Source organism: Stegodyphus dumicola, chromosome 9 (assembly GCF_044657685.1).
Source record: "Stegodyphus dumicola isolate Sdum_Otavi_A_Nest chromosome 9, ASM4465768v1".
NCBI classification, from domain to species: Eukaryota; Metazoa; Arthropoda; class Arachnida; order Araneae; family Eresidae; genus Stegodyphus; species Stegodyphus dumicola.
Window position 1 is genome coordinate 147653773 of NC_140776.1, and position 15115 is coordinate 147668887.

The window sequence follows — 15115 nt, forward strand, 5'->3', positions numbered from 1 at the left end:
AACTAGCCAGTTATTTTGATCTTTACTTTATCTTCTTTCCGTATTCCTCACCAGCATGCAAATTAACTTGTAGTGCTGAGGGCTTTTGAACCTTAATCAGAGAGAAAGTTTCTGGCTCTCTCAGAAGTCTGCCAGCTCTGTTTAAATGTAATTACTGTGGCATTTTTAAACTTACCCGTTGGTAAATTATTTGATCCATCTTGTAGCTTAGTTATTGCCAGTGTAGTCAGACTGATCAATATTTAAATTTATTTGACTGTTATGTAATTTAAATCGCCACACGCAGTGGTTACCTGTAGCAGGAGCCTAACCCCTTTAGGTTAAAAGGTCAGTTTAATAAAAAAGGTTGTTTAAAACCTTTCCAATTCTTCGTCATACTATTTCAGACATTAGCGATGACTCGCTACTTATGTAATAGGGTTGTAGGACTAAAGTTCGAGTTCAGTTCTACTATTACCTTGTAAGTTCACGGATTTTAATATTAGTAAAGACATTAAAGATCGGCCGTATTGAAGGCGGCGTTAGACTGTGGGTCGTAATAGACATTTTCGTAAGTGCACCTGCCTTTAGAAGATAGCATAGAGGTACACAGCATCAGTATCATTGATCACCTGCACGTCCTTGACATGAAGAGCAAGCTTCACCAATGGCATGATGTATCCATTTAAATCCGGAAATCTCTAATCTATTGTTTTGTCCTCACACTGAATCTTGTCGCCACAGGGGATGAAATATGGGGTCACAGCGTGAAGCCCGTGATGCCTAGGCACAACCAAAACAAGAATTTATCTACGTAAAATGTGTAGAAAGTGTTAAGAGTTTTCTGACAATTAGAAAAATCAGCTGTGGCCTTGTCGGAATTCGAACTGTGGATATTCCATTTGCTAGCTGGTTGTTCTAACTACTTGCACTGCAAGATTACACTAGATGAGAACGCGATGATTTTTTACATTATGTTTTACTTAAAAGGCGATTATGATTCAAGCAAATCCAGGTGGTGATGAGTTATCTATCGCATTTTAGTTCAGACACCACTGAACGAACTACTAGGATTTGGAGAGCAAAAAACGTGAAAAATCAACTGTGCATTCGCCACACATTGAACAACGAATCTTCCACTTGTTAAACGGATGTCCTACTCACTTACATAGCAAGAGCACATATGGGGGGGATGGAATATTCTTTTCAGAGGGTTTCACTTTCACGTAGCGTAGCTTTTTGAAAAGAAACCTTGCTAGTCGCAGGTTCATCTATAAACTGTACGATTAGCAACTATACTCTCTTATTGGCAAACTCTTTGCAACGTCTTTCGGTTCTTTTCGATTTCTGCTTGGCAGTGAAAGCTATCATACAATATTAATGACACCGTAATCTGCTGCTAAGAGGCTGTGAAATTTTCCTTACTCGCTGTGGGATTTAGAACCTTACACGACAAGCTGCATTTCCTGCTTGCCTGAGCTATATTCATAAAAGAAAAGCCCTAGTTAACGAAGCCAAGGTGAATGGTAAACTGGATGACTTCGTTGTTTTTAAGACAACTGCAATTTTACACTATTATGAAAGCAATAATAATATAAGCACGGGGTCAAGAACGTTGGAAAGTCATCAGTGCTGAGGATACTTAGTTAACGCAGTGGACATTCATGAATCGAGGCGAATAGAATGTTTCCAGCAATCTAGGATTTTTGATTTCTTGTTCTAAAGTAATTTTGTTCGATTTTAATTTCTTCTTGTTACTGAAGACTTTTTTTATCTTTCAGATGAATCCGCATTGCAAAGATAACGAACGTTTGCTGTTTTGCTGAAAAATGTATTTACCTATTAATAACTCATTGTATAACATCATAAAGCTGTGCATACTGTAAAAAAAACATTGTATAAATAATTTTTTCGTATGTTTTCTGCTTTTTTTATTAATACAGATAACTATTAGTTTCTTTTATTTGAAATTTCCAAAATATATTTTGAACACTGATTTCATATCCTCAGATTTCACAAAGTACACTACAAGTAAATTATAGCACTAACAAAAATAATATAATAGCACTGCAAATGGGGAAACATTTATTTTAAAAAAAAGTAAAAGAAAAAATAAATTGATAAAATAACGAGAACTGAATAATCTAAATTCAGAATGAAATTCCGAAAAGCAGAAATTTTCTCTTTTGTCTGAAGAAGTTTAGAAAAAATTAGTAGCCAAGTTATAGACAGGTGCTTCAAAGATAATTTTATTGTCACCTGTACTTTTAAAATAATAATCTTGAGTGCATTTCACTTCTGGAGTGCGAAATATCCTAAGATAAATTAGAACGCATTTATTCTTGCTGTGCATTTAAAGTAATTTGAACCATCGTATTTGTATGTTTTAATGGCCGGTTTGTCAACTAAAGCTTGAATTCATTGTCAGTTTAAATTATTTCAATTTTAAAATAATGTCGGCGTAAATAATGGCGAGTTTTACCTTTCAATTATTCCGTAAAAATCAATCAAAACTTTTGTTAAATTGTCTGAATAATTGTTTTAATGTTTTCGTGTAGAATATTTTCTAAATACAAAATGCTTTAATACTAACCAATGCTTAATTTTAATTTAAAGGATAATTTACGCTAGAAGTCTTTCATATCATGAAAATCCATCCTTATTACAGCCAAAAATGAATTAGCAACGATAAAATTAATTAGAACTAGTCTGAAGATTGTGCTTATGAATTAAAATAATTTAAAAATATAAACAAAACTAGAAACCATTAACTTCAAGGGATCTCTGCGACTAAATATTCGATTTATTTGCTGAAATCAACTTTTCTTGCGTTTGGCAGCACCTGTACTATATCTGTCTGTTGTTGAGTGGTTTACTCTAATCTATCTTAAATAACAATATGCGTTTGACTTTTTACCCGAATGATGCATGTATGATCATACCAGCAAGCAAATACAAAATCATCTTTTACTTAACAGTCAAATTCCTAACGTCCTTTCACAAGTTGGTTTCTGCATCATCGTGCTGTCTTGCTAGCATAGTTACAAGCTAATACTTCAAGAGCATAATTTTAATGAGGTAATGAAAATATATATTTTGTACTCCATCCTGCATTTTAGAAACAACATTGAGAAGATATGTGAGCAGAGTGACCATTGTTAGGTACTTTCGTGCTAGATCTTACATGTTTTATAAACTTTTAGTGTTTTTGTCCGTTTGCCATTAGATCTAGTACTTTCTTTCTTACGAGTAATAATTTTGAAATAATATGAAAGTGAGTTAGACATATGAATTTACACCTCATCGTTAAATCAATAAATGATAGTATTTAATAGAGCAAATGTGTTTTAACTGCACGACAACCTACTGCTAAACTCCACTATTCATCCTTAATGAAGGCACACTTCTTTACATTTACCCTATAAAGTCTAAATTTAGATTATTGATTTTGGTTGGATATCGCTTTCTTGCTATTATTTCATCAGTAGGCAGGGCTTAATTTCTAAACTTAGAAGTGCAGGAGCCCTATGGAAGACAGTCAGGAAATGGGAGCAAGAATATATAAATAAACAAATAATCAAATCATTAATAATTAAATAATTATTTAAATTATTAAATAATTATTAAAACAATTAAATAATCAATGATTAAAGTAATCAAAAATTAATTAATTAGTTAACTCATTAAATAATCAATGATTAAAGTAATTAAAATTAAAATTGAACAAACGATTTTTGATGTAATTTTATTACTAAAAATAAAATTTTTGAGATCAGATTTCTGCCGAAAAATTGTTCAGTTACATAAAAGAAGTGCTAGGGCTCCGGTGCGCTCCGGCTAGAATGCGGATTTATTGCAAAAACTAATAAGTATCGCAGCAGGACTGCTATGGGCTCTGGCGCAATTTAAGCTCTGTCAGTAGGAAATAAAATGACTATGAAATATTTTATGAAATCCTAAGTTGTTATCAGTAGCATCAACTAAAATGATAAGTCCAGCTGCTTAGTGGCGGGCAAAACCTTCTTTTTGGGGGCGGGTGAAGCGGGATCGGATCAGAACCGTTCGCTGAGTGATCTGAATCAGTTCTTTGATTCACTGCTCACTAACGATAACCTCTCGGGAACGAGCAATGGATCAAGAGTGATATTCCAAGGTGGAGAACGAGTGAAAAGAATCGAACAAAGTGGGATTAAAAAAATCAAACCGCTTATTTCCTGGACTGATCTTTTTCAAGTGTAATTTTTTAATTTCCTAGAACTTTACATAGAACTAACAATAAACATCTGGAATAAAAGTAGTTAAAAAAGTTGGGAAATGATAAAGTTTACCTCACTTTTGCATGCGAGGATAATCATTTCTTCCTTTTCTAAAATCAGAATTGAACTTCTCTGGCATGTCTCAAACAAGAGCTCTTGGTGGGTGAACTCTGGTGGCTCCGTACCCACCAAGAGCTACTGCTCCGTTTTGTCAAATCACCGTTCTCTCACCCAGTAAAATGAATCGGTTCTTTGAATCAATTCTCGAGCGGTCCATCTCTACAGCCGAGAATGTTCAGTTTTTAGACGTAGAAAATATGTATCTGTGGGAGAGAGAGAAAGCTCTTTGCAAACGTAGGTGAGTGTGAAACTCTAGAACGAGACTGAAATACTTGTTGATCTGTGTTAAATTTATTTTGTTTCAAGTGCGTAAATTTCAAAGCTCACTTATTATTTAGGTCGTACAGAAATGAACGACACAAATGCTGCCACAGAGCGGAATACAATTTATTAACAAAATACTGATACTACATTAGATAGAAATAATCCCCGCGCATGTCATTACACTTCTGCCATCTGGTTGGGAGGTCCCGAAGGGCTTTGGTAAACCAGTCTGTGGGGGTGTCGGTGTACCACCTATGGGCAATTGCATGCAATTCGGCAGAAGATTCAACATGTTCGCCCTGAATGCGTCCTTCATCTTGTCAAGCAAGGCGTAGTCCGAGGTCCATCCACATTTGTAATCTCCAAATCACCATGCACAAGCGCCTGCAATGTTCCCTACGCAAGCCCTGTCTCTTCCTGCATCTTGTTGAACGTTATGCGCCTGTTTGCCATGATCAAATCCGACACGGCTGCCACATTTACTGCTGTATGCGATGTTGCTAGTCGTCCCATGCTGACACCTTTGGCTGCTGTCTCCACGCCTGCTGAACTTGGCCAACCAACGGGATACGACACGCCTTGCGGTTGCTTTGTTCCGGCACACCGACACCATGTGAGGATGAATATCACTAACATGTATCCGTTCCTTCCGTAGGAACCACGCTGACCAACGCTGACTGTGATAATCACCTTCCATCATTGCTGTTCACGTTCTGAATGGTGACAGCGAAAGGGACGGGCGCTGACTTATACCGTTCGGCCTGCGGTTATGCATTCTGAGTAGCTGACGTCCCAATGCATCTCTTTCACGTGTTTTCTCTTGGCATAGTGTAATAGTTTCGTTGTAAGAGCCGTTGTATCAATCATTTCTGTACGACCCATTAAAACTTTTGGCAATATTTAATTCTGAAGTTTACAAATCAGTCTGTTTTTACATTATGATGCCACTTGCCTTGAATTTAAATGCCCAAGTTTTATTGAAGTAAATAAAAATATGAAGAAGTTGACAGTGATTGGCATTTAATGAGGATTTATAAGCACTGGAAAAAATATAATATCCATAGTTTTATGGAATAAAAATTTTGAAATGAAAAATACTGTAGAAGAAGAAATGCTTCTTCATTAGCAGGGCTGGATTGACCGTTAAGCAATATAAGCATGCGCCAAAAAATTTTACAGTGCTAGTTTTACCATGGAATGTGTGGTGTAGTTAAATAAAATTCGAGAGAGGGAATGAAGGAAAAACTGGTGTATACATCATGGAGGTAGGAAATAAGATGGAGTAGCCCTAAACAGGTTTCTCCCGTACCCTGCTCTGAAGCACCGGCGATCCCTACGCGGTCACCAAATCATTGGGTCATTTACCATTAAGTTCAATGGGTTTTGACGCGATCGGATGTAAATATTTTGTAATTACGTCGTAAATATACATATAAACGTATATATTTTCTTTTTCTACAACACTTCAGAGTCCTAAGTATATGAAAACAACATATTTTTAAACAACATTTCATTCTGAATGGAATTAAATGCTATACTTTTCGCAGAACAGTTTTCTCAGATTGGTTTAATTTGAATGAAATATTTTCTCACGTTTTCGTTAATTACATTAGAAAAAAAAAATTAAGGTAATTCGATTTTATTCGGTTAAGGTACAAAAATTAAGATCAAATTTATTGCATTATTAATATTAAAATTATGCATTATTTCTTTTCTATTTATAGAGCTTCTTCCTAAAATACTTTCTTAAATATGACATGCTTTTTTGGCTTCTGAGCATCTTTTAAATCGAAAAATATAAGTCAATTTATAATTAATGCTCTATTCGGTTCATTTTAAATCAGAGAATTATTAGAAATTAGCGAAATACTTTAAATAGTACTTAACTTTCTCTGAACATTTCTGAAAGGGAATAAAATAAGGATTTTTTTAAAGTATTATTTAAAACTTGTAACTGAGTTATTATAAAATGTAAGGGGAATAATTCTTTTAATTATACTTATCAGATTTTTTTTACCATTAATTTCAACAATACATATTCCAAAACTCTTTATTACTTTCTTAAGTGCGCATCTCATAGCATTTGCTTTACAATGCCTTTTAACAGATTGCTTTCTAGTACGAACAATTCTTGCTTAAATAGTTTTATAACGTATTTGTGAATAGGATTTCAATTTATGTTTACAATTCAATATTAAGGTTATTATATATTTAGATAACATTTATAATCATTATAAATTAGATACATTTAATAATTAGATTTCTTCACAGTTGTTCATAAATGAATAAATTCTTCATTTCAAATACATTTATAAATAATTTAATGAATATTTATGTATTTTGTTAAAGGCAGATACATGCTTTTCGCAAGCACATGCATAAATACCCATACATATTTCATATTTTTCATTTCCGGCATGTGCAAATCTTTAATTTCTGTGCATTCACTATATTTTATTTTTAATTAACCCAAATAAGTAAAACGTATAAGCTTAAAGGGAATATTTTTCAGATATATAAAATTAAAATGATGAGTTTAAAGTAGCAACAGTAAAGCCTCTCCTCTAAAAAATTTTAAAAGGTACATGTTGCAATAATATATGGATGTGAAAAAAATTTATTTTATTTAAAACATTTTGGCGTTTGAAACATACGAGTAAAATAAAAGTAGCGAATTCTCTATCAAGGGTATCGAAAGACGTATACAATTTTAAAGGTACCGTAAGGTATTTTTCATTCTTTAAAAGCATAACATTTTTGTTAAAATTTATATTTTTGTAGTTCAACAGCTTAAAATTTTATAAAACAAATTCGCAATCAAAATCGCTGTTGTTAGTTATCGAAAAATAACCAAGATTTGATTTTTGCGTAAATGTCCCTAAACTATACAAATTGCTATTATCTATCACACTATGAATGTTTCTTTCATGTGAAAGTGTCCCTTTTTCGATTTGTATGGAACTGTCGTGTGTCGAAACACTATCAGAACACTGTCAAGCGAGCGAACTTCTGAATGTAAACAAAGAACTCCCCATCTGGTGACCGAAGCTTCGAAGCAGTGCTTCACTTCTAGTGCCGGTTGGCCACTCCTTCCTTTCTTTACCTCCATGGTATACATATGTGGGGGGCACTAAATCATTTTAGTGCTTAGGGCTCTAAATGTCTTAATTTGGCTCTGCTCATTAACAATATCAATTAAAACTGTGCTGTTTCTCCTTCATTCATTAGAAGTGTCTAAAAGAATAGTTCAAATGAATAAAAATAAATAAGAAATCAGCTAGTACAAAACTTCTTTAAAAAATGACTCCTTTAAAATTAAAAATTAAAGCATTCATCAGCGAATGACTTTACTGTTTTTTCAAAAGTTAGTTAATTTAGCAAAATTTGTTAAAAAAGTGAATAAATACCTCCAGTGAATTTTTTTATGTGAGAAGATATGTCATAGCATATTAAATAAATGAAATATCTGCATGTAAATTGCGTATAAAATGAATCCAAAATATGGACATAATAAATAATTAAAAATGTAAGCATCATTGATGACTATAGTAAGATCATTGATGACTATAGTAAGCATCATTAATGACTATAGTAAGCATCATTGATGACTATAGTATATTACTTTTTCTTTTCATATTTACCAGATGTCTTTATTTAGTAATTTTAGTTTGAGTTCATTTATTATAATAGTAGTGTCCTAAGATGTTCCGAAGAGGGTAAAATGAAAGCAAATACATATTTAGTACATTTTTTTCTAGATTTGTTACCATTTCTTCTACATGTTTGACCAAAATATTTTTAATAGGTGGCCAGCCTGGTTAGCAAAATACTTGTGATTCGAGTATGTAGTAAATAGGAATTTTACAATGTTTACATCACTAAGAAAAGTCATGAAATAACGGCACGAGATAACGAAATAACACATATCTGCATCCATCTTGTTTGGGAGTGGGGGGGGTCGAGGCGCATATTACATTGCGTAAGAAGCATCTTTCATGAAAAAGTTCAAATGTTTATAAAAATTACGAATTAAATATACCAGAAATCGCATGAATTAAGGTATATTGTGAATTACACCCATTAGAGATATTATTAAAAAAATAAAAATTCTATATTACTAGAAAGTGCTCATATTGCTTTTAAAGCGTTCACATGAAAATAACTCTTAAGGACTAGCAATTTGCCAAATCAAGTGTGGATATTAAATGCCCTAGCAATTAATGTAACATAACAGTGGGGAAAAAAAAAATGTCTGTTCTCAAAAATATTTACATGAATTGTTTTCTTGGAAAAACAACGTTCCTTCCTTAATACTAGAAGTTCAGAAAAGAAGCGATGTTTGAAAGAGTAGTCTTATCTAAAAAACATTTGAAACCCTAAGTTGTCTCTTTCTCTCTATGATACCAACAGAGTTAAATAGCCTTATCATTCTTAAAAACACTGTAGAGGAATACGTGAGTTATTTATATGAGTTTTGCCTCCCTCCTCCGTAGCTGTTAATGCAACGAATTTCTGTTGTAGTACGGTTGAGTGAATATCAAAACTACTGACATTTAAAAGGAAGTTTGTATAAAGGAATTAGTCTTTGAACTGAAGACAGCACGGCGGTCAAACTTGCGGCGCATGAAAAGCCACAAAACCGAATTTTTTGTGTAATGTGGCCTTACTTCAAATAAAACTAATTTCAATTATAATTCTAATAATTATAAAAACAAACATAACTAAAAAAAGAAAAAAAAAAACATCTGAAAGGTTTCAGATTTTAAACTACGTCCAAAGCGGCGTTTTTTTAACGTTTTGTGTGTTACCTTTATGTATTAAATATCATGTTCTTTCACTTAAACCATAAAATTCAGTTCAATAACAATGTCGCAAAATAATTTTAAAATGAGCCTATCTTTAGAATTTCCGATACACAGTTCCGCGCGCTGGAGATAAAAAGGTTCCCCCCCCCCCGTAGAGTGTTGCCATGGCTCGCTTTGAAATCCTCGAGTTTGTTAATCAAAAATTCGTTAAAGTTTTACAAAATATGAAATCGATCATAAAACAAACTCCAAATTTCAAATTTGGTCTTCCACATGCCCATATTCGTAGGAGGATTACGTCATTCAAAATTCGATGGCTCTAGGTACCGTTGTTTTATCACAAAGCGAGAAATAGACATACACTTATGCAAATTTTTCATTATTTAATTTCTTCAAATATAATGTAGGACTCTAACATTTCTTGGCAACAGTTTGAATAGTGAAACGGACATTTATAGTGATTAATCGCAAAACGAAAACAATAGTCCTTCAGGGACAAAGCCCCTTTGGACTAATAATTCTAATTATTATAAAAAAAAAATATATAACTAAATAAACTACATTTTTCTCCTTGAATATCAATGGCTTCCCTGATGCTGCATTGTGTTACGTCAATTCAGTCAAGTCTGACTTACAATTAGCCATTTGGCACGAATACATAGTCGTTACCGCTCGGCTGCTAGTGGGTCGTCATCCACAGAGAGAAAATTAGCGGATTTTAGCGAATCTGACCATCTTCGGCAGTAATTGTTACGATACATACGAGGCAAACCGGAAGGAATGAAAGTTCCTATTCTGAAGTAGCAGTAGTAAAATGTAGTAGAATTCTGTATGGACGAATTCAACCCCTTCTAAAGGTGGCCTAGCGGAACATTAACTCGAATATCATAATATTAATTTGCCTCTCAATACTTAGCTTGGGTAATACGTACATTCACGGTAACAGGGCTTATTAAAAAAAAAAAAAAAAAAAAAAAAAAAAAAAACTAGATATGCTTACGATTTAAAAATGTATTTTTTAAAAATCAGATATAGAAAATTCCGAGTATATAAGATGTAGATGACGTTTCTGCTATAATATTTGCAAGCCATGTTTCTATCATTGTTATTCTCCTGCAAAAATATAATTTATTCGTAGAAATCCCTTACTTAGCGCATAGTATTTATTCGTTTGGTAGCAAAAAAAAAAAAAAAAAAAAAAAATGTTGGTAATTTATTTTGGCAACTAGGACCGAATCATGGCTGGTTTTCAAGCGGAAATTGGCTTATATTCATGTTACACACTGGGAAAAGCACGGAAGATTCAGCAGCCCTTTCATGCAGAATCGAACCAGCAACAATTTTCCGCTCATATATTAAAAAACTGTTTCTTCTTACAGTGGGTACTAAAAGTATTTGCACACATACATTTTTGTTCACAATTTTAAGAAATACAAAAATTGGCATTTAAAAAATAGAATAAGCTTATTCATTTAAATTAATTACCAAAAATACAATAATATTAATAAAAAACATTTTTTGCAACAATATTAAAATAGCTTATGTCAAAAAAGTATTTGCACGCTCAACTCAACTTCAGCAAATTTGCATTTTTATGCTATTATTTGACAGTCATCCCGCAGTAAATAACATACGTAAGACGACTATAAAAGGAGGTGTTGTCGAAACGATTTCAAATTGTAATGGCACCTAAGAAATCTGAATTGCTGATTTCGTTGTGAGAAGAAATTGTTTGTCTACGTGAAAATGGCCTAGAATCCAGAAATAGGTAAAAAAGTAAATGTTTGCTTCTCTACTGTTCGGTATATTATAAAACGTCATAAAGAAAGAGGATCTACATCAAATAACTTGCGCTCTGGACGCCCAAAGAAACTTTCACTGCGAATAACGCGAAAAATCATAAGAGAAGCATCGAAAAAATCCATTTGTTAGTGCAATTACTTTAGCCAATGATGTCGCTTCAACATCTGGAGTTCAAATCTGTGCCCAAAGTGTTCGAAATGTCCTGCACGATGCACACATTTATGGGAGATCTCCAAAGAAAAAAAGCTCTCATAACTGAACGAAATAGACTGAAGAGACTTGAATTCGCTAAGGAATATATCAATATGCCAATTGATTTCTGGAAAAATGTCATATTCTCCGATGAGAGCAAGTTCAATATCTTTAAATCAGATGGCAGGAAATTAGTTTGGAGAAAACTTTGTACTGCTTTTCATACCAAAAGTGTGTTACCTACAGTAAAACATGGAGGAGGTTCTGTTATGATTTGGGGATGCATGGCTAGCAAAGGAGTTGGTAATTTGTTTCATTGATGGGAATATGACAGCTCGAACCTATATTGATGTGTTGCGAGATAACTTGCCACAAAGTGCAATAAAATTGGGTATCAGTAATTCGTACTATTTTCAGCAAGACAACGATCCCAAGCACACTGCCGGTATAACACGTATGTGGTTGCTTTATAATGTACCCAGAAAACTTGCCACTCCACCACAATCACCAGACTTAAATCCTTCGGAAAATTTGTGGAATTCTTTGGATTTAAAAATAAGAAAAAGGAAGATTTCAAGCAAATCTGCCCTTAAACAAGCCCTTATTGAAGAATGGTCGAATACTGACCCTACTGTTACAGAAAATTTAATTAAATCAATGCCAGCAAGATTACAAGCAGTAATAGATGCTAAAGGAATGCATACTAAATATTAGTTGTTTGAAATTTGCTTACATATTTTATTTCTTTTGTATTCATGCAGGTGTACAAATACTTTTTTTGATAGGAGATATTTTAATTTTGTTACAAAAAAGCATTGTTATTAAGCATTAAAAAAGCATTGTTATTAAATTATATTATTGTAATTTTTCTGTTTGTTTTGGATGATTAAACTTATTCTGATTTGGCCATACAATTTTTTTTTTTTTTTTTTTATTTCTCAATGCTTCTTTTTATGAATTGCAAACAAAAATGTAGGTGTGCAAATACTTTTTCTACCCACAGTACGTACTTAATTTTCTTAAGAAGCATCTACCTACCATTGTTAAAAGAACCATGAAGCCTAGTTCATACTTCTCCTTCATTTATAAAAACACATTCTGCTTAAAATTAACTTAATTTTGGTTTAATATGAAGCAGTAGCGAAACATTTATGCTGCAAACATCATGGTAAATATATGCTTTAAACTTCTAAATGAGAACAGACTTCGCAGTGTTTTCAAGTAAACCTAGGGCCAAAAAATGTAACAAAAATACCTTAATAATATATGTTAATAAAAGTTATTCATGGTTCGCGAAATATATTCAACGAAGCGTGTATTTAAATAGATTTCCTGTAACTAAGCCACGCCAAAGCATTTCAGACCTTGAACTGCCCGAGATATTTTGACTTAGTTCTCTTACAGATTTTTATCTACCGTCTGTAAGGCAAAGAAGACCTCTTCTTTCTCTAATTTTACGATAGAATCTCGCTAGTTGTTTTGTTTATTCACGTTTTACTTAATGCTAAATAGGCTATTTCTCTTCTTGCTTCCCTTGACGGAATGCACATAAAATAAACGTTTAATAGAACAGCATATCCGTATTTTCTTACATCTCTCAACACGTAGAAAATTATTGTAGATATATATATATATTAAAAATTATTACATTAAAATACATATCCCAGAGTAGCAACAAATAATGAAGTTATTAAATAAATTAAGCTGTAAACAGCACAATTAAACCAAGCTGTAAACGGCACAATTAAAGCTCTCTGAATGATTGGTCGAAAACCATAATTCAAATTTAATAAGTGAATCAAATAAAGTCTTCAAATTTAAATGCGCGTTTCGTAGAAAAATATTTGCTATAGCACACTTAGTCAAAACAGAGGGACAGAATCGATCTTCATACAGTCAAAATTACTCGTGGTATCATTAAAATTTATGGGCATCCTATACAAATAAGTCCCATTGTATACATAAAACAGTTATGGATATTTTATCTTTTCATATGCAGATTTCAAAAAGATAACTTGCAATGCTAGAAAAACTTTAAAATGCACTGGTTTCAAATTATCATTAGTAAAAATGAAAACACCCGAAATTTTGTATTTAGTGAAATTCATATTTTACGGTCTCTTAACAAAACACTTCTCAGAGCCCAGAAATATGAAAATTAATATTTAAGTGATAACAATTTGGAGATTTCTTTGCAAGAGCCGTTCCCAACTAAATGTTTTTTTAAGAAAACAATTAACAATGTACAATGTGAAATTTTTTCATACAGGGCCCATCTAAAAAATTAAATGTCAAGTATGTACTTTTTTAACATGTAATTTAGTCAAATTTTTCATAACATAATAGGCTACCTTGATTTATTTCTTAAACAAGAATCATGACCAAACCTTTAAGAGGTATGTTTATAATGCAGCAATCTTATTCAAACAATGAGGTTCGAATCCCACGAACAGGCTGCCTGCATGGGTGCTTTCGTGGTTTTCCCCATGTGAAACATGTATACGAGCCAGTTTCCCTTAAAAAGCCCTCCACGAAGGCATCCCTCCCTTAAGGCAGAGAGCCCTCAAGTGCTTTGCTGTAATCTAATAAACCAAACCAAACCTTATTAAATCACCTTGTATAATAGCAAAATTAATTGCTAAAACAACATACTGTTTAATCTGGATTGAACAAATATCTTTGTACTAGGAAGATGACTTTTTTTTTTAAAGTACAAGCTTACAAACACAGGTTAAAATTACTAAAAGCTGCAGATTGCTATTACTATATGGATTATTCAGTTTTATCTGGTGAATTAATGTATTAAGTTTGTTTTCAGTGTAGTGTATCAGATGTGGTCAATACATAAAAAAAGCATTTACAGAAACAATGGTGCCATTTCTTTCCTGATACTTTAGTGCAAATCTTTTAAGCTTTTCGGTCATTAAAAATTTAATTTTAATTATGTTATTAAAATTACTTAAATGAGTGAAACTGTTATCTCTCATTAGAAAGGCAAGTAGATCCATCATAGTATGCTTTTAGCTATATGTCCAACCATGGAAAAAAATCTATTATGCCAAATCCAGCCAGTAAGAAAAATATAATCCAGAGAACCCTTCTAAATTTACAATACATTCTCGAAGCACTAAGATCCATACCAAAAATGACATCTTCATATGAATCACATATGAAGAATGAATCAAAAATATCAATATAATCTATTAGAATTCATACATAAAGGAAAATTTTTGCAAGGTAAGGTGAAATTTCCTTGAGTAATATTTTATCTTATTCCAAATAATATCAGACCCATTATCTACCTCAAAATAACTTCTAATAAATTAATTTCATTTTAAAATTTATTTTTTTTTAATAAATTCGTTTTTACTAATAAAGTAAAAATAACTGCCAACAAGTAACAAAAATGTAGTAATTTGCGCTTCTTATCACCATAACTGTAGCTGCTAATATCCTGAAGAGCAAACACTTTACATACATACATTAAAGAACACAGCCAGACATATAACCCAATAACAGAAATACTATAAAAGTTAAGGAAACCCCTGCAAAGAAGGAGCAAACTCTAGTCTTTAACACTTCGATCCCACCTGAATCTCTTGCCATCTTGTTAATTGCACAACTTGAAGCTTTCTTTTAATATGTAATGCCTGATATATGTTGTGAAGGAGGCTGGTTCTTGGTGACTACACTGCT

The 15115-nt window shown here is 32.6% G+C and overlaps 1 protein-coding gene across 1 annotated transcript in view; it reads left to right on the plus strand.

Annotated features, from left to right (window-relative positions):
* The window catches only part of LOC118181030 (uncharacterized), a 248320-nt gene extending 246423 nt beyond the window's left edge, over positions 1-1897 (plus strand). Inside the window, exon 12 of the mRNA XM_085824217.1 lies at positions 1761-1897. Within this exon, the coding sequence (XP_085680343.1) occupies positions 1761-1805 (45 nt within the window). The 3' untranslated portion in view covers positions 1806-1897. The remainder of the gene's footprint in view (positions 1-1760) is intronic.
* The last annotated feature ends 13218 nt before the right edge of the window (positions 1898-15115 follow it).